The sequence below is a fragment of the Sorex araneus genome, chromosome 1 (genome assembly GCF_027595985.1).
Source record: "Sorex araneus isolate mSorAra2 chromosome 1, mSorAra2.pri, whole genome shotgun sequence".
NCBI classification, from domain to species: domain Eukaryota; kingdom Metazoa; phylum Chordata; class Mammalia; order Eulipotyphla; family Soricidae; genus Sorex; species Sorex araneus.
In genome coordinates, this window is record NC_073302.1 from 194,887,483 (window position 1) to 194,910,540 (window position 23,058).

General features: G+C 58.7%; 1 protein-coding gene across 1 annotated transcript in view; it reads left to right on the forward strand.

The window, feature by feature from the left end:
- Window positions 1-1,938: 1,938 nt before the first annotated feature.
- RASA3 (RAS p21 protein activator 3) overlaps window positions 1,939-23,058 on the forward strand; it is a 49,366-nt gene continuing 28,246 nt past the window's right edge. The window contains exons 1-2 of the mRNA XM_012935651.2: window positions 1,939-2,083; window positions 17,130-17,247. Of these exons, the coding sequence (XP_012791105.1) occupies window positions 2,029-2,083; window positions 17,130-17,247 (173 nt within the window). The 5' untranslated portion in view covers window positions 1,939-2,028. The remainder of the gene's footprint in view (window positions 2,084-17,129; window positions 17,248-23,058) is intronic.

Below are 23,058 nucleotides of genomic sequence, written 5' to 3' on the forward strand. Positions count from 1 at the left end.
ATTTAAAGTCTAAGCAGATTCAATAAGGACCTGGAGGTTTGCCCCATGGCTTGGAAGCCGGCCTTACATGCTGGGGGGAAAGGCAGCTCAGATAGAGAAGGGAACATCAAGTAAAGGGTATTAGGAGAACCTGCTTGGGTTGGGAGATGCATGCCAAATGTAGACTATAGATCGAACACAATGGCCACTCAATGCCTCTATTGCAAAACACAACACCCAAAATGAGAAAGAGAACAAAAGGAAAGACAGAACCACAGAGGTGGGGGCAGGGGTGATGGGAGGGATACTGAGATCATTGGTGGTGGAAAATAGGCACTGTTGGAGGGATGGGTACTTGATCATTGTATGACTGAAATGCAAACACGAAAGTTTGTAAGTATGTAACTGTACCTCATGGTGATTCACTATTTTTTTTTTTTTTTTGCTTTTTGGGTCACACCCAGCGATGCTCAGGGGTCACTCCTGGCTCTGTACTCAGGAATTACCCCGGCCGTGCTCAGGGGACCATAAGGGATGCTGGAAATTGAACCCAGGTCGGCCACGTGCAAGGCAAACGCCCTACCCGCTGTGCTATCGCTCCAGCCCCATGGTGATTCACTATTAATAATAATAATAATAAAAGGCTAAGCAGATTCAAAAGGATATAGACCAATTAGCAAACTCTTATTATTTGACTATTAGCATAAGTATTTTAGACCACACATATCTTATCAAAGAAGTCCTGTGAACTTCTTGCTCTTCTGGTATGAGTCTAATATTTCAACATGGCAGCCTAGTTGAGGACAGTTCAATGGCTACAGCCAGGCAACTCTAGACATGTGCTGATAGTGGGCAGTATGGCCTGACTACGGGGTGAAGACGTTAGTGGGTGCTGGGGTCTGTGTCCTGTGCTGTGGATCATGGGTCTCTCCTTCTTCCCCAGCGGGGAGCACTGTGTCATCTCAAGCTCTTGGACCAGGGACCAAGTCACCCTGTCAGGTCTGACGTCAGCTGCCTCTAGGGTCAAGGAGAGGAGGGCTGCAGAGTGAAGGAGTGAGAAAGGCACGGGTGACCATTAGCAACTAGTGTGACCCCAGACCACGATGGCAGAGGGCAGGAGGGCAGATGGCACTGAGTTTCAGGGCCTGACCCACACCGTCTGGCCCTTCCCTCCAGACAGAGCTGCTCTTTCCTCATCCCATCCTTGCTGCTCCTCTGCGGCTGGTGGGCTAAAGACTGAGTAGGCAGGGGGCCAGGAGACGGGTTTCCTCCGAGGCCTTTGTGTTTGGTCAGAGTTGTGGTGCTTTCTTTAAAACGCCGCTGCTGGGGCTGGACCTGAGTAGTTCAGCACTGGCTTTGCATACATGAGCCCTGGATTCGGTACACACACCCCAACAACCAGACGCCTCCGTGCAACACCCCACCCCATGTCACTGCTGAGTTAATGGTTGTCTGGTGAAGACCGACCCAGCAGAGGTCAGCGAAGCCAGCACAAAATAACGGGCTGGGTGCAAGTCTCCGGAACCCGGTGCCATCCTGGGGCACCACCCCCGGGCGCAGCTAGTTCCTGGAGTCCCGCCGTCCCCCACTCTGTCCTCTCAGCACCCCTTCCCTTGTTCCATTCCTGCCCCCACCACACACTGCACTCCATTGCTCCTGTTTCAGCTCACCCACGCCCACGAACCCCAGCCAGAGGCCCCTGCAACGGCCACTACACGCCCTCTGGGCTCAGTCCGAGCCCCCCTCTCCGCTGTAGGGCGCTGGACCAGAGATGGGGCCGGGGATCCTCCATCCCGCCCCGCCGCGGCCTGCCAATGAGCACCGAGGGCCGGGCAGTGGGCGGAGTCGAAACGCCCTCTCTGCGGGTCTGCGCCAATGGGAGTCCTGGACGGGCAGTGGGCGGGGCCGCCCGTCTCCCGCCTCGCTCTCCGGCCAATGGGCGGGGGTGTGGGCGGGGCCGGGCCGGGCCCCGGCGGCGCCCGCGAGGCTCTGGGCAGACGCGGGCCGCTGGGCTTGGCTGGACCCGGGCGCTGGGCGCCGCTGGCCAGCATGGCGGTGGAGGAAGAGGGGCTGCGCGTCTTCCAGAGCGTGAAGATCAAGATCGGTGAGCAGCCCCGATCCGTGCGGGGGCCTCGGCCCTCCACACCTCCCTCCAGTCCCCCGCCCGGCCCTGCCGCTCTCCCCGGGCCCCTCCCCGGGCCCCTCTCCCCACTCCCCAGCCCCCTATCAGCCTCTCCCCACTCTCCTCTCCAGCCCTTCCCCAGCCCCCTCTCAGGCTCCTCCCCAGCCCCCTCCCCATCTCTTCCCCAGCCCCCTCCCCCACTCTCTTCCCTTCTCCCCAGCCCACTCTTCAAACCCCTCCCCCTTCCTAGCCCCCTCCCTGGCCCTCTCCCTAACTCCCTCCCCAACCCCCTCTTCCCCATCCCCAGCCCCCTCTCTGCCCCCTCCGCAGGCCCTGGCCAACCCTTCCCCAATCCCTTCTCCCTCCTTCCCAACCTCTCCCCAGGCCCCTCTGGTCCCTCTCCCCACCCCTCCCTTCACCGCCCCCACCCAGCTCCCTCTCCTCTCCTCTGCAGTGCTCGACTGTGGGCCCCCCCTGCCCCGCCCCTACTGCTGCCCTACTGACTCCAGAGGGGCCTCCAGTGAGGTTGTCCTCTCTGAGCTGGCAGTGCCCAGAGCGTGTGCTGTGTGTGTGCTGTGGTGTGTAGAACACCAACAGGGCCCTGAGTGTGTGCTTTCCAGGTGCCCTGTCCATCGCCCTTGGGGTTCCACATCTCTCACCAGCTTCTGTCAACACAGCCTCCTTCCCCTGGGCACTTGCAGGCTCTTCCCCAGGTCCTGGGTACTTCGCCTCTAGCATCTGCGCACATCTGTGTAGGCGAATGTGTCTTTGTTCACACATGTCCCGTGTCTTTGTGTGTATGTGCACACATGTCACTGTAGATGAGTGCTGAATGTGCTTGTGTGTGCGTGAGTTTGCAGTGTGTTATGTGTGAGCACAGTCTCAGTGACTGCAGGCAGTGTGTGCAAACAAGTGTATGAGTGAGAGTGGTTGTATGTGTGAGCACACGTCTGTGTGTGTGCACATGCCTCTGTGAGTGTGTGCACATGGTTGCATGTATGGATCACAGTCTGTGAGTGTGTGCACATGGTCATATGTGTGAACACAGTTTGTGTATGTGTGCATGGTGGTATATGTGAGCATACGCCTGTGTGTGCACATTGTTGCATGTGTGAGCACAATCTGTGAGTGTGTGTGCATGGTTTTATGTTTGAGAGTGTGTGCGTGATTGTATGTGTGTGCATGCATGGTTGTATGTGTAAGCACATGCCTGTGTGTGCATGGTTGTGTGACACACATCTATGTGAGTGTATGTGCATGGTTGCATGTGTGAGCACAGTCTATGTGAGTGTGCATGGTTGTATGTATGAGCACACATTTGTGTGAATGTGCATATGGTTGTATTTGTGAGCACACGCCTGTGTGAGTGTGTGCATATTGTTGCATGTGTTAGCACAGTCTGTGAGTGTGTGTGCATGGTTGTATGTGTGAGTGTGTGTGCATGGTTGTATGTGTGAGTGTGTGTGCATGGTTATATGCTTGAGTGTACACATGGTTACATGTGTGTACATGCATGGTTGTATGTGTGAGCACAGTCTGTGAGTGTGCACATGGTTGTATATGTGAACACACGCCTGTGTGAATATGTGCACATGATTGTATATGTGAGCACAGTCTGTGTGAGTGTACATAGTTGTATTTGTGATCACCTGTTTGAGTGTGTGCACATAGTTTTATGTGTGACCAAATACCTGTAAATATGTGTGTGCACAGTTGTACATGTGCACATCTTTGTGAATATGTGTGTGTGGATTCACATCTGCGAATGCCTGTATGTTTGTACACACATGTGTGAGTGTGTGCATAGTTATATTGTGTGCAAATATCTGTGTGCATGGTTGTGCACACATGTGTGAATTGTGTGCATGGCTGTATGTGTGTGCACAAATGTGTGAGTATATGCACATGGTTGTATTGTGCGCACATAGTTGTGTGTGCACACGATTTTTAAAAAAATTTTTATTGAATCACTGTGAAATACAGTTACAGTCTTACAAACTTTCATGATTATGTTTCAGTCATACAATGATTGAGTACCCATCCCTCCACCAGTGCCCATTCTCCACCACCCATGTTCCAGTGTCCCTCTCACCACCCCCACCCCTTCCCACCCCCGCCTCTGTGGCAGGCACATTCCCTCTTTCTCTCTCCCTTTGGGTGTTATGTTTGCAATACAGGTACGGAGAGGCCGTCCTGTTCTGCCCATAGTCTACTTTCAGCACGCATCTCCCCCTCCCTCCCGAGCCCTCCAAGCATCATTTACTTAGTGTTCCCTTCTCTAGCCCAGCTGCCTTCTCCCCCAGCATGGTGCACATGTTTTTTAATATGTGTATGTACACGTGGTTACATGTGTGTGCACATCTGTGAATATGTGCATGGTTGTATGTGTGTATGCGTGTGCACACCTACAATATGTTCGTGTGGTTGGATGTGTGTGCATACGTCTAGGAATGTGTCTAGTTGCAGGTGTGTGCACACATCTGTGTGGATGTTGCCGTGGTGGTGTGTCTGTGCTTGTCCATGATTGTGTCTGTGTGTGCAGCACTCATAGGCGCTCCCTGTTGACACGGAGACAAGGCACTGCCCCTCCCCCTTCCATTGAGCCAACGGGCTGCATGCCTTTGGCCCCCAGGCCTGCTGCTCAGGCGTTGCTGTCTTGGGCCTTTCTCACCATGCCCAAGCCCAGCAAAGGAAGTGAAATGAAGCCATATGGGCTGGGAGGCTGTTTCTGGATGTCCAGGGCTTGGTTTTGGGCGATTTGCCTTTTTCCAGTTCTGTATCTTGTGGGCAGTGAAGTGCCTGCTTCTCACCTCAAACGAGATGTCATCACACAGCGGTGCCCTTGGGAAAGTGTGTGGATGACTCCTGCCAGACAGGCATCGGAGGGCCCAGTGGCCTGTGGGGTCCTCAGGGTCCCTCGCGCTTGCTGTACCAGCTCGAAGTGCCAGCACCAAGGGCTGCACACCAGCAGCTGGTGACATGTGATGAGGCCTGAGGAATTCAGCGTGTTGCTTCCTGTTGCTTTATTTTGGGTTCTGTGGCGTGGCTGAGGTGCCGCTCGCCATGGCTAGCGCCTGTGGTGGCGAGCAGGGCGTGCCCAGGGCGCTTCTTGTTTACTTGGTTGTTTTTGAGCCCAGAGGTTCTGCATTGACAGTTTTCAAGTGAAGGGAAGAGACTGCGGGGTGCTGGGAGCCCTTCTCAGAGTCTGGGGCTCCGAGCGGAGAGCAGGGTGTCATCTTGGAGGGGCTCTGGGCTGGGCGTGAAGGGAGAAGCAGGCAGGAATGGGCCTGGGGGTTGGGGTCAGCCCCGGCACAGCCAGCTCAGCCTGGCCTCCGGAGTGCTGGGAAGGGCAGGGCTTTGCCGGGACCCGGTAGCGGTGCGGGGCGCCGTGAGCTACGCTGCCCTGTGCGCAGCGTGTGCCCTCACTTGCCTGCTTCTCCATCAGGGCTGGAGGAGGACTGGCTCCGTCGGCCGTGCGCCAGGAACACTGGGCAGTCTGAGCACTGGAGCCCGTGTTTATGGCTGTTGGCACGAGGACAGGCCCACTGCTCCCTGCAGATGATCCCAGCTTCAAGAAGTCCTGTTTCCTGTCCCCTTGCTCCGCTGGACAGGGGGAGGTGACACGTGTCCTGTTTGGGGTGTGGTTTCACGTGGGCATTTTGCTTCTGAGAGAGCACAGAGGGCGAGACGGTGCTGCTGAGACTTCTGTACAGGCTGCCAGGACAGGTGTGGGGCTTCGTCTCACCGATTGTCCTTTAGGGCCCAAGAGAGCCAGGCCCGGTGATGCCTTGGTATTTCAGCCCAGAGGTGCTGATCTCAGTGGGGCCCAGGGGGCTGGGTCTGATGGTGCCCCCAGGGGCTGGGTGTAATGGTGCCCCAGGTGGTACTCCTGATGGTGCCCCCATAGGGCTGAGTGTGATGGTGCCCCCAGGGCTGAGTGTGATGGTGCCCCCAGGAGCCGAGTGTGATGGTGCCCAGCGGTCCTGATTTGATGGTGCCCAGCGGTCCTGGTTTGATGGTGCCCAGCGGTCCTGGTTTGATGGTGCCGGGTCTGGGGGTAGGAGCTGTTGATTCATCCCCTTGTCGCCTGGGGGCTGGCCGCTGACTTGCCTGAACACCCAGATTGTATAGGTAAGATGAGACTGAAGGACACTTTGTTGATGGAGGGACTCACACGTGCCCTTGTCTGTGGGACACTAACCTGTCCATCCGCCTCTAGGCCCTGTCTGCAGGCCAGGGGCCATCTGCTGCAGACCCTTCCTACTCCTCTTGGCCTGCTGAGTGCTGGCATGATCACTGCATCCTGTGGGAGCTGGTGGGGCTGCTTGGGGGCAGACGAACACGCCCCTCACTCCCTGAAAAGGGTAAACAGGAAACTCTCCGGAAGTGGCTTTGCAGCAGGCACTGCCCCTGCTGCTGTGGAGGGTGTGGGTCAGGGCCCCTCCCTACATGCTTCAGACCAGGCGAGGTCCTTGGTCTCATCGGAGCCCAAGGTGTGGAACGTAGGAAGAATCTCCCCTACCCACCTCTTCCTCTTTCTTCCTCCTCCGCTTTTCACACTTGGGTCATGCTAGGGAAGGCATTTCTGTTGCAGCCATTTCAAATCCTCGGTTTGAGGAACTCCTCGCCTTTTCCGTGTGACTCTGTGGGGTCGTTGGGGAGAGTCGTCGGCCACGGAGGCCAGTCCCACTGTCTGCAGCGCTCCCCCTGATGGCTGGGTGTGTAGGAGGAAGTGTGCTGCCGGCCTCCGGGGCAGATGGACGGGAAGCAGCAGAGATCTGCAGGCAAATTGGGGAAGAGCTCACAATGAGCACTTCCTCCGGAGCTTATTTTGGGCCAGCGGTCCCTCAGGCACTGCTGATCCCAGACACAGCCTCCGTCTCCAGCTGCTGTGGCTGGGGGATTCCGAGCCTTCCCTCCTGGTGATTCCTGGCTGCGGTTCAGCAGAAGGGCCTCCGATGGGACCAGCGCTGGGAGTACCCAGGCCTCCAGGCAGAGCTCAGGGACCCTGTGGTGCTGGAGAGTGAGCCAGGGTTAGCCACACACAAAGCTGCATTATCGCCTCTGAACTCCATTGTACTTGAGACAACTTTAAAAGGCATCGAAAGTGCCTTGATTGACAGACTCCAGAGGCCACGTGCACCTCGATTCTCAAGCAGAGGCGCCTCAGACACACCAGCCCTGCCCCATGCCAGCGGCCTCTGTGCAGTCTGGGCACTCACCTTTGGGCTCTGATGGGGACTGGCCAGTGTGGCGAGCTCCTTTGGCCCCCGCCAGCTGCCCCAGCTCTCCCTTCCTGCCTCCCTCTCAGCTGGCCCTTGCTCCCTGGGGCCTCAGCAGGCAGACAGGCCTGGGCTAGGGCCTCTTGCAGCCCTCTCGGGATGGATACAGACCCCAGGGTCCCAGGCCAGCTATGGAGTGACTGTCCCTGTGCTTGGCAGGACACAGGTCAGTCGCTGTTTGAAAGGTAAAGTAGTTGCTAACAGAGTATCGTGACAGGCTGTGGACTCTAACGAAGGAGACATCTAGTGAATGTGAGGGAAATGTCACTAACAGCAGCTTTAGTCAGTGAGTGTGAGCTGGTGTGAGGTGGTGCTGGCACAGGCCCTCGTGTGTGAGCTGGCGTGAGGAGGTAATGCTGACACAGCCTCTCATGTGTGAGTTGGTGCTGGCACAGGCCCTCATGTGTGAGCTGGTATGAGGAGGTGGTGCTGGCACAGGCCCTCGTGTGTGAACTGGCGTGAGGAGGTGGTGCTGGCACAGGCCCTCATGTGTGAGCTGGTGTGAGGAGGTGGTGCTGGCACAGGCCCTCGTGTGTGAACTGGCGTGAGGAGGTGGTGCTGGCACAGGCTCTCATGTGTGAGCTGGCGTGAGGAGGTGGTGCTGGCACAGGCTCTCATGTGTGAGCTGGCGTGAGGAGGTGGTGCTGGCACAGACCCTTGTGTGTGAGCTGGCGTGAGGAGGTGGTGCTGGCACAGGCTCTCATGTGTGAGCTGGCGTGAGGAGGTGGTGCTGGCACAGGTTCTCATGTGTGAGTTGGTGCTGGCACAGGCCCTCGTGTGTGAGCTGGTGTGAGGAAGTAATGCTGGCACAGGCCCTCGTGTGTGAGCCGGCGTGAGGAGGTAATGCTGGCACAGGTTCTCATGTGTGAGTTGGTGTGAGGAGGTAATGCTGGCACAGGCCCTCGTGTGTGAGCTGCTGTAGGGAAGTAATGCTGGCACAGGTTCTCATGTGTGAGGTGGTGCTGGCACAGGCCCTCATGTGTGAACTGGCGTGAGGAGGTGATGCTGGCACAGGTTCTCATGTGTGAGTTGGTGCTGGCACAGGTTCTCATGTGTGAGTTGGTGCTGGCACAGGTTCTCATGTGTGAGCTGGTGCTGGCACAGGCCCTCGTGTGTGAACTGGCGTGAGGAGGTGGTGCTGGCACAGGCTCTCATGTGTGAGCTGGCGTGAGGAGGTGGTGCTGGCACAGGCCCTCGTGTGTGAACTGGCGTGAGGAGGTGGTGCTGGCACAGGCTCTCATGTGTGAGCTGGCGTGAGGAGGTGGTGCTGGCATAGGTTCTCATGTGTGAGTTGGTGCTGGCACAGGCCCTCGTGTGTGAGCTGGTGTGAGGAGGTAATGCTGGCACAGGCCCTCGTGTGTGAGCTGGTGTGAGGAGGTAATGCTGGCACAGGTTCTCATGTGTGAGTTGGTATGAGGAGGTAATGCTGGCACAGGCCCTCGTGTGTGAGCTGCTGTAGGGAAGTAATGCTGGCACAGGTTCTCATGTGTGAGGTGGTGCTGGCACAGGCCCTCATGTGTGAACTGGCGTGAGGAGGTGGTGCTGGCACAGGTTCTCATGTGTGAGCTGGTGCTGGCACAGGCCCTCGTGTGTGAACTGGCGTGAGGAGGTGGTGCTGGCACGGGCCCTCGTGTGTGAGTTGCTGTAGGGAAGTAATGCTGGCACAGGTTCTCATGTGTGAGGTGGTGCTGGCACAGGCCCTCGTGTGTGAGCTGGCATGAGGAGGTGGTGCTGGCATGGGCCCTCGTGTGTGAGCTGCTGTAGGGAATGCTGGCACAGGTTCTCATGTGTGAGGTGGTGCTGGCACTTGGGCTCTGGCGTTAGGGATCTTCTGTTCTCCCTGATGCTAAAATTAACTTGCATATTCGCTTAACTGACTGAGTTGGTTTCCTGGGATATTTTTAGCCTCGAAGAAATCACAGGGGGAGTGGGGCTGTCCTGTAGAGCAGCTGCCTCTGGGCCCAAGAGCAGGGGCGGGGGGCGGGGTGGACTCTGAGGGTTGATGGCCTTTGTTGTTCCAGTTCTAGCTGATTCTTGGGCTCCTGCCTTTGGAACCTGCCCAGTGCCACTGGCCAGGCGAGCTGGGGCTCTCCTGCCTCTGCCCAGCCGGGTGCTGATGTTCCCACTCACCCTGTCCGTGAAGACACTTTTCTCTCCTTGGGGTGGTGGTCCTGGTGCTGTGATGGCAGTGGGCTGTGTGGGGAGGGAGCCCAGTAGACGCTGCAGGAGGTGTGGCTGCCTCTGGGCCCTTCATGCTGCAGGATGAATTCCTACTAATTCGGAGTGTCAGGCCGACCTGGGCTCGCGCTCTCACCTGCTGACTGCTCTCTGGAGACTCAGCCCTACTCTGTGGCACTGGGGAGCACTAGAGCTCTGTGGGGTGAGTGTGAGCACCAGGAGGACACATCGTGCCCTGTGGGGAGCATCTCTGAGCATTGGTGGGAGCACTGAAGCCCTGTGGGGTGAGTGTGAGCACTGTGAGGTGAGTTTTGATGGCTTGGATGAAGCCAAGTGTGGTGACTCCCAGAGCGACGGGGAGTAGGTTTGGGCCAGGTCCATCCAGGTCCTCAGGAAGGAGGGAGCATTGCTGTCCTGGCCCCTGAAGTTCTGAGGCCGCCCCAGGCAGTGTAGACCACAGCGGGCTCAGTAAAACTCCATCCGTGCTTCAGTGCTTCAGTGTCTGCAAGGCTGGTTTGAGCATCTTAGCTTGACTGTAGGTGATGCGTCATGAGCAGCCAAGGGGCAGACATGGTGACCCTGTGTTCTGTGCGTGTCTGAGAGGGTACAGCTCGTACCTGCCTTTCCTGTGTGACTCTACTTAGCCCATGTGAGAGCCTGAACCACCCTGAAAACAGCCTGTTGGATTAAGGTCGAGTCAGGAAATGCTGCAGTGTACACCTCTGTGGGCTGCTCCCATGCCTGTAAGGGCGTTCCTGCACCTGCAGGAGGGCCCCCCGCCTATGAGAGGGCTCCAGTACCTGTAGGGGGTCCTGCACCTGCAGGAGGGCCCCCCCCGCCTATGAGAGGGCTCCAGTACCTGTAGGGGGTCCTGCACCTGCAGGAGGGCCCCCCAGCCTATGAGAGGGCTCCAGTACCTGTAGGGGGTCCTGCACCTGCAGGAGGGCCCTCCCCCCGTCTATGAGAGGGCTCCAGTACCTGTGGGGGGTCCTGCACCTGTAGGAGGGCCCCCCAGCCTATGAGAGGGCTCCAGTACCTGTAGGGGGTCCTGCACCTGCAGGAGGGCCCCCCCCCGTCTATGAGAGGGCTCCAGTACCTGTGGGGGGTCCCGCACCTGCAGGAGGGCTCCCCCGCCTATGAGAGGGCTCCAGTACCTGTGGGGGGTCCCACACCTGCAGGAGGGCTCCCCCGCCTATGAGAGGGCTCCAGTACCTGTGGGGGGGTCCTGCACCTGCAGGAGGGCCCCCCCGCCTATGAGAGGGCTCCAGTACCTGTGGGGGGTCCTGCACCTGCAGGAGGGCCCCCCAGCCTATGAGAGGGCTCCAGTACCTGTAGGGGGTCCTGCACCTGCAGGAGGGCCCTCCCCCCGTCTATGAGAGGGCTCCAGTACCTGTGGGGGGTCCTGCACCTGTAGGAGGGCCCCCCAGCCTATGAGAGGGCTCCAGTACCTGTAGGGGGTCCTCCTGCCCCTGTGTGGCAGTTCCCACTCCTAGGGTATGTGGAGGAAAGGCTGTACGCAGAGCTCAGGCTCCAGAGCAAGTGACCTTTTTCTAGAAACGAGTGGCCCTGTTACCCCTGTCAGTGAGGAATGACTCGTCTCTCTGGTCCCATTGCTGTCCCTGTGCTCGGGATGATTTCCCACATGTCTGTCTGGCCCGACGCAGTGGCCTGGGACATGAAGAGCAGCCTGGTTGCAGCAGCCTTAAGTTTCAGCATTGTGTCCATGACAGCAGTCCTGCCTGCCTGGGCCTCCCCCAGGGGCACGTGCCCCTCACCCAGGCCACCAGGCTCTCCTCTGCCCATCGCTGCCTGTTCCCCTGTGCTCTTGGCGGAACTTTGGAGCTAACAGGACCCTGGGATTGGGTCTGGCTATGGAGTTGCGGTGCTTATGATAAGTGTAACTTTTCTGGAACGTTGTTTGGGCCCCCCAGATGTAGGTTCTGGCCTGGCTGTGCTGTGGGTGTGACCTGTGCAGGACGGGCTTCCGGCCAGTGTCTCCAAGACCCTCTTCCTGGAGGTCACGCAGTGGCCCCAGCCCTGATCTCCAGTGGCTTTCCGTGTGCCCCTGAAGGACTCTGTTGGCTCACGCAGCTCAGAGAAACCTCTGGCTCTCCTCAGTCACACAGGCTTGAACTTGCTGGGCTGGAAATCCCCACAGCCAGCGTTGTTGTGGTCAGCATTGCCCCGAGGGGTGCTGGCCACTCCTCCCCCCACCTCCCGCGGCCTGAGGGCCCAGGGCGGCAGCACTGCTTCCCGAGGCCGCAAAACTGGCAGCGGAAAGGGGGTGCTCTGGGTGGCCGAGCAGACGGGACCCTCCCAGCCACGTGCACCAGGCTTGGCCATCGAGGGCGCGGCCAGCCCTTGCTCAGGCCGCCCCTCGCTGGAGACAGCTGAGCCCTGTGTGCTGGGGTTCCCGGAACACCAGCGGGCAGACCCCCGGGACCTGACCATGCAGGCTTCCTGCCGAGAGTTTGGCTGGGATGCAGCTGGGCCTGGGTTCCCACAGCCCGGGAAGGGCCGTCCGGGGAGGTCTGCTGACTGGTCACGTGTGCAGCTGTGACTGGGGTTGCATCATCGGTATCTACAGGGAGCCTTTGGGGTATCACACACAGCGTGTCCAGGAGTCGGCCAGGCTCACGGGAACCTGTGTGCTGAGCTTCCTAGGGGCAGGTGACCTGCTGACCCGGCGGGCCTGGCCGCTTAGATAGGGGCAAGGGTGACCTATTTCCTTGGGTCAAGTTCTCCTGGGTCACACAAGCGTGCACACATCGTATAACAGACACACATGCAGGGGCACACAGGCACGCACAGACACATGTCGCATATGACAGACACTGTGATCACACAACAGACACACATACAAGCAGGCACACGTGATCACACATGTGAACACATAGACACAGGCCACATGTAGCTGTCCCTGCCACGCATGCCGTTGTGCGTGCTGTGGCCAGAACCATGTGACTGCCTTCTGCAGGAAGCCCCCTCATGAGGGCCTGCCGCCTCGGCGTGTTTAAATATGGTCAGTTTGGGGCTGGAGAGATTGTACAGTGAGGCAAGAAACCTGCCCAGTTCAATCCCCAGCACCCAGGCTGGTCCCTTGAGCCTTCCGGGAGTGACTGCTGAGTACAGAGCCAGGAGTAAGCCTGGAGCATCACTGGGTGTGCCCCAAAGCAAAAATAAATTAGATAAACATGGTCAAAGTTTCTCAAGCAAATTTCCCCTCCTGGTGCACACAACAGGTGTGAGAGGTGTTTGGGACAGACCAGTGCCACTCCCTATCCCGTACCCTGGACTACTGGGTCTAAATGCCCACTAGTGTTGGGAACCAGCCACACTGCAGCTCACACCCAGGCATTTCTTCCTGGTTCTGGCCTGCTCCCAGCAGCAAGCTTGAGCCTGCAGAGCCCCGGGGGCCTGAGAGTGTGGTATATGAGACGAGGGAACATGATTCTAGAGAAATGTGGAAGGAGTCCCTGAGCCCAGTGGGCGGTGGCCTGGCCTGACCCCAGCTCTGCCCTGCAGGGACAGTCTGCTGCGGCGAGCCTGTGAGAGTGTATGTTCCATGAAGGCAAGTTCAGGGCCTCCTGCGTGGCCCCTGACTCATGCCAGGACTGAGGAGTCACGCACTACCTCTGGGTCAGCCCACATGTATCTGGGCTCCACGTGCCTTCCGGGGAGCTATAGGCTGTCTCCTACACGCTGTGAGCCCCGGGCTGTCCCTGCAGGCAGGAACTGGACTCATGTGAGCCCCAAGCTGTCCCTGGTTCTGCCTCGTGGGAGGAAGACTCTGGATCACGTCCTGAGACCAGCTGGTCGCCATCTGGGATCATGGCGTTCCTTTCTTTGTTCATCATTTCCTGCCTTGGGGAAGGAGTTTCTCGGAGTTTGGCCCTAAGAATGTGTTTATGCTGTCCTATGCAAACGTGGAGCAAGGGGGAGCGGCAGTCCTTTCCAGGGCCACCGGTCAGGCTTCATTTCCTTTCTCAGGCGCCTCTCAGGGTCCCAGCAGGCGAGGGGCCCTTTGCCAAGTGGGTCAGTATGGAAGCAGGAGGCCAGGCGGTGGGAGTGCCGATCCTCACACCTGGCTTTTGTCTCACCCTCTCATTGCTCATTACGGTGGCCAGCCCGCAAGTCTAGAAAGTGTGGCATTACCTCCCTGGAAACACAGGTAGACTGGGTGGGTGTGCAGGTACCACCTCCGGAATGCTGTATACTGTACACACAGGCAGACCAGTGGGTGTGCAGGTACCACCTCCGGAATGCTGTATGCTGTACACACAGGCAGACCAGTGGGTGTGCAGGTACCACCTCCTGAATGCTGTATACACAGACAGAGCTGGGTGGGTGTGCAGGTACCACCTCCTGAATACTGTATACACAGGCAGGCTGGGTGGGTGTGCAGGTACCACCTCTGGAATGCTGTATACTGTATACACAGGCAGAGCTGGGTGGGTGTGCAGGTACCACCTCCTGAATGCTGTATGCTGTACACACAGGCAGACCAGTGGGTGTGCAGGTACCACCTCCGGAATGCTGTATACTGTATACACAGGCAGTCTGAATGGGTGCACAGGTACCACCTCCTGAATGCTGTATATATAGGCAGACTGGGTGGGTATGCAGGTACAGAGTCCAGAATGCTCTATACACAGGCAGCGCTGGGTGGGTGTGCAGGTACCACCTCCTGAATACTGTATACACAGGCAGACTGGGTGGGTGTGCAGGTACCACCTCCTGAATGCTGTATGCTGTACACACAGGCAGAGCTGGGTGGGTGTGCAGGTACCACCTCCTGAATGCTGTATACACAGGCAGCGCTGGGTGGGTGTGCAGGTACCACCTCCTGAATGCTGTATACACAGGCAGGCTGGGTGGGTGTGCAGGTACCTCTCCTAAACATTGCCATGTGATAAGAGCCTCACCCTTTGCCAAGGTTACCTTCACCTCCAGTGAAGCCAGGAAGCTGAGCCGGGCCTGCGTGATGCCTGCTTCCCTGGCTAGGTGGTCCAGAGGCCCTTGTCCTTCTCTCAGACACGATGGAACTCGGGATGCTGCACACACCCTCTTCACTGGGGTCCTTCTTGGGGCATGATATAGCCTGGTCGGACTCGGAGCTGTTCCCTCGGGGAACCTCCTCCCATGTTGGGCCACGCAGGTAATTAGGGGTCCCCTCTCCTAGTTGCCTTTGCCTCTCTCTGGGACACTAATGCTCCGAGTGCTGTGTCTCATACCTCGGGATGTGTCATAGGGGAAAAGAGACGGGCGTATCTTCTGACTTTCACCATGGGGCAGGTGATTGGGAGTGTGACTGGCTGGGTCACAGGTGGGGTGACTAGCAGGGTGACAGGGTGAATGACAAGCAAGGTGACGACATGGAGTAATAGGCTGGGTCACAGGTGGGGTGACTGTCAGGGTGACAGGCAGGGAGGCAGGGTGGCAGGGCGGGGTGACAGGGTGGGTGACAAGTTGGGGTGACAGAGTAGGATGACAGGCAGAGTGAAGGCAGGGTGACAGGCAGGGTGACAGGGCAGGATGACAGGCAGAGTGAAGACAGGGTGACAGGGCGGGTGACAAGTTGGGGTGACAGGCAGGGTGACAGGGCAGGATGACAAGCAGGGTGACAAGTTGGAGTGACAGGCAGGGTGACAGGATGACAGGGCAGGGTCACAGCAGGGTGTCAGGACAGGGTGACAGGCAGGGTGACAGCAGAGTGGCAGTTCAGGCTGTGTGCCAAGCTGTCCTGAGCCGGTGAGTCACCATTCCATCAGATATTGGGCCCAGGATAGTGCTGGGCTGATGGGTGTCACTTCTGTGTGTAGGGCCAGCCCAGGGGCCCTGCTGCACCAGGATGTCTGCCTGGACCCCAGGGCCTCTTGCTCTGAGTCTTTGGAGGGCTGCTTGCATTTAAGTGATACGGAGGTTCTGGATCTGACCAGAGAGGTTGTTTCCTGGGTCTGGCCCAGCGCACCAGCAGCTTGTCCTGACACCCCTTCACACCTTCAGGGAACACCCTTCCGTGTGTTTGGGTGTTTGGGGCAGAAGAGGAGCACGCAGGGCTGTGTGAGGGCTCTCACCTGTACTTGGGGAAACTGAGGCCGGAGACCACGTGTGCTGCTGCCAGAATCCTGAAGGCACTCTGATGCTCAGGAACATGACTTGGCACAGCAAATGGCCCTCAGTTGCGGGCCAGCTCTGCTGACCAGCTGCTCTTGGTTCAGTCCATGCTGTTCAGGGGAGGCTGGAGCTGAGCTTGGCTCCACTGGGTCGAACCAGCCCGCACTTGCCCCTGAGGCAGCATGTGTCTCTACTGGGTGTGTGGCTCTCTGCTCTGAGGGTGGGTCCCGAGGACCTTGCACCGGAAGTTTTCCTGTTGCTTTCTTTGGTTTTGAGAGAATCCCAGGCCCCGAGGCTGCGGCAGGCATGGTGGCATGAGTGTGCTGTTGCTGGTGTGATCTGTGCTCGTGTCCCCTCTCCCCACTGCTCTGGGACCCAGGGCAGTGGCCTGGCAGGCTTTCCTGCCCCTGTACGAGTTTTAGAGCTTGACCTCCCAACCTGTCTTGGTGCCCGCAGGGTACTGTCCCAATCAGAGTAGAAAGGCCTGGTAGAATCTCAGTGCACAGATGGGGTGTGTTCAGAGGGGGTCGTGCACAGCCGTGGGACGGAAGGGGACGCTTGCTCTGCAGTGCGGGCGTGCATGAGGGCACTCATCTGCTCCCAGCACCAGCCCCGGGACCCTCGCGGAGCTCTGTGCCCTGGGCCAGCGGGGCCCAAGGCAGATACTGGGACATCGTTCTGAGGGCAGAGGGGAGGGGCTGCCATGGGTCTGGGGAGGGGCCTGGGAAGAGGGAATGTTCTTATGGCAACAGTTGCGATTTAGACAGTGGAGAGGCTCTGGAGACGGCAGGGTGCAGGTGACGTTTAAACAGAGGGAAGTGGAGCTGATAGAGTGTACTTCATATGACTTCACCAGCTGGACCCTAACTAGTGTTACAGACACCAGTGTGGGTAACATGACATAAACGACCCGTAATTCCAGGGCATTCCTCTCTCCTTTCCTTGCTCTGACTGAAAATGTGTTCTTTGCTCACTTTCATTCATTTGTTATTTTTAAAAGTTTTTAATTGAATCACCACGAGATACAAAGTTGTTTATGGCTGGGCTTCAGTTCTCCCATGTTCCAACACCCGTCCCTGCACCACTACGTACCTCCCACCACCAAAGTCCCCAGTTTCCCTCCCGCCAACACCCCTCCCCCAGCCTGCCCCCTTGGCAGGCAGTTTTCTTCTTTCTTTCCCTCCTGCTCTCACTGTCTCTGCCTTTGTCTCTCCTCTGGACGTTATGGTTTTCTTTACTCACTTTTAAGACAAGCACAACAGCACGCACAGCCCAGATGTGCTCCCAGCCACGCTCTGGCTCGCGAAGCCCAGGAAACAGAGGCCTCTGGGCACTAGAGACTCAGAGATTGGAGGTGCTGGCTGGAGGACACGCAGGGCAGGGACAGATTTGTGACGCGTGAGATGCTACAGTTTGGCTGCGTGGGTGACTGGTTGCCTCTTGCTCTTCAGGGGAAGCCAAGAACCTGCCCACCTACCCCGGGCCTGGCAAGCTGCGCGACTGCTACTGCACCGTGAACCTGGACCAGGAGGAGGTCTTCAGAACCAAGGTGGTGGAGAAGTCCCTGTGGTAAGCACAGCGACTAGAGTGCTGCTGGGTGCGAGGGGACGCTCCTGCGGCAGGGCCAGGGCAGCACGCACCGTGCCCAGGCGTCAGCCTGGCACAAGCACAGTGTCCCGTGCAGGAAACCTGGGGAAGCTTCCCCCTCCCAGCAGGTTGCGCGAGTAGCTCCCCATGGAAGGGACCGAGAAACGTGGTTAGGCTTGGGCCTGGTGCAGCTGGGGTGCTGATGTCCACGTGACTTGCTAATGTCCCCGCACCCTCCCCAGAGGCTGTGTGGCAGGAAGTGGTGGCACCTCCCGGTCACAGCAGTTTGGGGACGCTGCTGTGGGTGCCGCAAAGTGCAGAAGCCTGGGGGTGAGGTGCAGAGCCTTCCGGGGCGGGCCCGGGTGTGGCACCCACAGCAGCTTGTTTGTGCTGAGCGTCTTGGCAGAGAAGACCACGAGGCACCGCCCAGCCACCCGCCCCCAGCCCACATCTCCCCCCGGGCCAGTGGTGGGTGTGCGGGGCAGCAAGACTTCTATTCTGAGCTGGGAGCATTTTTAGCAGATGAATTATAACCTTCACGCTGCTGCTTCCAGTGGCACAGACTGTGCATTTGCCTTTCAGAAAACTGCTAGACGCCCACCCAGCTGCCCACCCCTGGGGCCTGGAAGTGGCTCCTTCATCTGTCCGGGTGACCTGGCCACTGCCTGCCAGGGTGGGCTGGTCACTGCACGCCAGGGGTGGGTAGCCTGGCCACTGCTTACCCAAGGTGGCCTGGTCACTGCTGCCCAGTGGCCTGATCATTGCCTGCCCAGAGTGACCTGGCCACTGCCTGCCCAGGGAGGTCAGGTCACTGCGTGTCTAGGGTGGGCTGGCCAGTACATGCCAGGGATAGATGACTGGTCACTGCCTGCCCGGGTGGCCTGGTCACTACATGACAGGGATGGGTGGCATGACTGTCTGCCCGGGGTGGCTTGGTCAGTGCCTGCCCAGGTGGCTGGTCACTGCCTGCAGGTGTGGCTGCTGCTCCTTGGGCAGGTGGTGGCAGTTGTGCCCTGAGTACTCTTGGCTAACTGCAGGTTCCCTGGTTCCATGTCCTTGGCAGCTGGGCGAGGGCAGGGGTCTCCCAGTCTCAGTGGCCTCTGGTGCTCAGCACAGTCACCCTCACTCTTGTGATCTTCCAGTCTGAGCTCTGCTCTGCACCCCATACCTGCTGCCCTGCCACCAGAGGTGGCTCCTGGGAAGCGTGGGTGAGTGCGCCCTGAAACAGACCGACCCCTTTCTGCCCTCGGAGCCACAGGGCGAGCCTGCCTGTGGGGCTCCCCAGGAATGTCGTGTGGACCATCCCATGGAGTGTCCTGGGGAGTGGCCTTGGGACATCTGTGGAACATCCCACAGAACATCCCGTGGAACGACCCACGGAGCATCCCCTGGGATGACCATGGAACATCCCCTGGAATGACCGTGGAGTGCCCCATGGACGTCCCCTGGGATGTCCTGTGGAGTGTCCTGTAGATCATCCCGTGAACGTCCTATGGAACATTCCTTAGAGTGTCCTGTGGAACTTCTCCCTGTAGCTACGGCCCTGAGCAGCTGGGTCTCGCTGTGCTCAGCCTGCAGACAAAGCCCCACACCAGGGCAGGACCACCGCAGCCATAGGGAAGGGCTGGCACAATTCTCCCTTCTTCCCAGCTGGGTGGTCCATGTGTCTGGGGTGTGGAGCACAACTCCCCACCCCCATTCCCACCATGTGCCCGTCTTGGCTCCTTTCTCCTTGGGCATCCCTTCCCTGGGGAGCAAGGAGCAGTGAGGAGAGGCTGGGGAGGGGTAAGAGCCAGGGCGAGGAGGATGCTCTTGAAGGAGTGCTCCTGGCTGCAACCAGGTTCTTGCCTCCTTCAGAGCAACAGAGGGCCACGCTGCTCACCCCCTGAGAACTCCGGCAAGGGATGCAGGCATGGCCCCATTCCAACCCTCCCTCTCTGTCTGGACCTTACACCCCCTGAGTCCCCACCTCCAGCCTCCAGCTCTATCTGAATCCTGCTCCCAACTGACCGGCACCTCCACACAGACCCCACCTCCACACGGACCCCGCCTCCATCTGACCTTGGTCTCTGTCCTGACCCCCATCTCCATCCAAACGCCATCTCCATCCAGACCCCCATCCTGAACTCCCAACTTCATCCTGAACCCTCATCTCTATCCTGAATCCCTAATTCCAGCTTGCACTCTCACCGCCATCCTGTCCATGTCCAACAGGAACCCCTCAAGCTCCCTGGTGGAGTGCCCCAGGCAGGAATGCAGTGGCCCTCAAACCCGCACTGTGTGTTTTGTCATCTCAACTCCATGCCCACTTGAAGGCTGAGTTTCTGTGTGGACTGAGTCTGGGAGTGAATGGAGCGTGGTTGAAGAGCTATTCCTGGTATGTTTCTTCCTTGTGAAAGAAGGAAAGTGGCAAAAGGGTCGAATTAAACCAAGAGAGGAGTGTGCCTAGCCTTATAGGGGGACAGCCAAAGGGGCTTGGAGCAGGTGGTCTGTCAGGGGCTGAGCCCCACTTTGAGCAGGGATGGCCTCTCCCCCTCTGCCTGGGTGCCCCGGGGAATGGCCTCTCCCCTCAGCCTGTGTGTCCCTGGGGATGGCCTCTCCCCTCAGCCTGGGTGTCCCTGGGGATGACCTCTCCCCTCAGCCTGGGTGCCCCAGGGGGATGGCCTCTCCCCTCAGCCTGGGTGTCCCTGGGGATGACCTCTCCCCTCAGCCTGGTGGTCCCTGGGGATGACCTCTCCCCTCAGCCTGGGTGCCCCAGGGGGATGGCCTCTCCCCTCAGCCTGGGTGCCCCGGGGGATGGCCTCTCCCCTCAGCCTGGGTGTCCCTGGGGATGGCTTCTCCCCTCAGCCTGGGTGCCCCGGGGGATGGCCTCTCCCCCTCAGCCTGGTGCCCCAGGGATGGCCTCTCCCCTCAGCCTGGGTGTCCCTGGGGATGGCCTCTCCCCTCAGCCTGGGTGCCCCGGGGGATGGCTGTCACTGCGGGCCTGTGCTGGGAGGGTAGGGAAAGCTGTGTGACTCTCCCTGCGTGTCTGGCTGGGGAGGTGCTCGCTGTGGGGGACTGTCGTTCATTCCCCGGGGAGTGCGGGATTGTGAGGCTTTTCCCTGTAATTACCAGTGCCGGGGCTGTCACTGGAGGCGGAAGCCGGCATTCACATCCTCTGTCAGCCGCACTATTTAAGGCGAGCCAACTCCTCTGGGTGGCTTTCCGTCCCGAGAAGGGCTCCTCCCGCAGGGCCATTAGTCACCGTCCCAGCAGTGACCTTGGCCGAGGACAAAGCGGGCTCTGTGTGGAGACCCCCTGGTCAGGCTCATGGGAAGGGGAAGCTGCGCTGTGTAGTTCTTTGAATCCACCAAGAAGGGGGCATTGTCCCCGCACGAGGGGCGGGGGGCACCCTGTGCCCATGACCCCGTTTCCTCCTGCAGAGATGTGTCCGGGCTAGGGCGCTGCCTGGTGGGACAGTCTTTGACTGGCCCTGGGGCGGGCGGGCATGTGCCCCAACTGTGTCGGTTCCCAGAGTCCACCTCTGCCTTGGCCACACGGCGGGCGGGGGGCAGGGGGCTGGAGGCAGTCAGGGCCTGGGCTTGGGCCCCTCACGGGCAGCACTGTCTGCTACAGCATCTCCCATCGCTGTGGGCTGGGTGCAGCCCCCCAGTGCCCAGGACAGGGCCGTCCACTCACGCCAGCCCGCCCAGGTGTGTGTAGGGGAGGCGTGGAGCCCACGGGTGCACAGCTCTGGGAGGCTCAGGACCTTGCTTCTAATTTCTGGCCTGTTTTGATTTACTTTTTGCTTTGATGAGCCACATCCAGTGATGCTCTGTACTCAGGGGTCACTCCTGGCAGTGGTCAGTGGTCCATACCGTGCCGGGGTGGACCTGTCTCCAGCATTCGACACCTGTGCTCAGACCTTTGAGCCATCTCAGAGGCCCTTGATTTTTTTTTTTATTTAAATTTTGGGTCTCTGGGCTTCTCCAAGTGGTGCTCAGGGATTACTTGGGCTCTGTACTCATGGATCACTCCTGGTGGGCTCAGGGGACCATATGGGGGGTGCCATGGATTGAACGCATACTGTCTGCATGCAAGGCAAAAGCCCTGTCTTCGGTACTGTCACTCTGGCCCCTGATGTTTGGTGTTTAAAGCCAGCTTTAATAAGGCACAAACATGTTATAAATAAACCATTAAAAATGAGCAGTTCCAAAAACAAAGTGTAACATACATACACAGAGAGAGAGTGACAGAGAGAGAGAGGGAGAGAGAGAAAGAAAGAGAGGGGGAGAGATAAAGAGACAGGGGGAGAGAGAGGGAGAGAGAGAGAGAGAGAGAGAGAGAGAGAGAGCGGGAGAGAGAGGGGGAGAGGGAGGGAGAGGGGGAGAGAGAAAGAGAGGGAGAGACAGAGAGAGGGGAAGAGAGAGGGAGAGAGAAGGGGAGAGGGAGGGAGAGAGCGGAAGAGAGGGAGAAAGGGAGGGGAGAGCGAGGGAGAGAGAGGGAGAGGGAGGGAGAGAGAGAGGGAGAGAGTGGAAGAGAGGGGGAGAGGGAGGGGGAGAGCGAGGGAGAGAGAGAGGGAGAGAGGGGGGAGGGAGGGAGGGAGGGAGGGAGGGAGAGAGGGAAGGAGAGAGGGGGGAGAGGGAGAGGGAGAGAGAGACAACCGAAACAAAAAACAAAAAGGGAAAGAGAAACAAAATAAAAGTTCTGGTTCCCCCTCTTTCAGCTGGCTCAGCTCCCTCCCTGGCAGGACACTGATAGGACCTGTCTATCCCCAGCCCTGCCCCTGCAACAGGCCCTGGACATGTCGTGTGCTGGTCTGGGAGGAGGCCCCCTCGAAATACCTCACAGGTATTCACGAGGACCCCGCCTGGCACCCGTGTCCTTAGTGCATCAGGCTGGTGCTGGTGTCCACCCAGCAGTGCTGGGCCAGGGGCACAGCTGCCGGGAGGGCTGTGTGCCCAGATCAGGGTGTGCACGAAGCCACAGCACTGCGGAGTGCACGTCGGCACAGATGTTAGGTGTGTGCGTGCAGTCTTGGGGATGAGGAGTAGGAGTACACAGACACGAGGTGAGGAGGGTGAGTGTGTACACAGGGTGAGGAGTGTGAGTGTGTGCGCAGACTCGGGGTGAGGCGTGAGTGATCATACAGGCATGGGCGAGGAGTGGGTGCCGGCCTGGCCTCCTCCCCTGCAACCTCATTGCCCATGTGCTCATCCCTGGGCCCAAGGCCCTGCAGAGACAGCCAGTGGTGGTGGACGCAGCTGCCCACACAGCCCTTCCCTCTGGCATGCATCTTTGAGCATGAGCCAGGCGGGAACCCGGGACTCTCCCGTTGCTGCTTACCTCCAGCTTAGAGGGCATGTGTGGACTGGCATGTGTGTGCACATCATATATGCGTATGTTTACATATTTGTCCATATGTGCACCGTCTATTGTATTCCCACATGTACATGTCCATCATTGTGCACATGCATGTACATGTACTTATTTACTTGTGTGTTCACATGTGTACATGCGGTGTGTTCACACATTGCTGTGCACGTGTGCATACCAGTCTTCGTGTGAACTCCACATATGTCCACACAGTGTGCACATGTGTGTGCACTGTTGATGCTGTGGATGGAAGTTATGAAATTTGCACCCGCAGCCATAGTGCATGGGACGAGTTTGGTTCCCGATGGGCGCAGGTTGCAGAAACGGGCTCAGGGATGGTGCTCACGGTCCCTGCTTGGTGAAGGCTGATGTTGCCGGACAGCCTGGCTGTGTCCTGAGTGGGCAGGGGACCACAGGAGCAGGAGGTGCTGGTTCCGT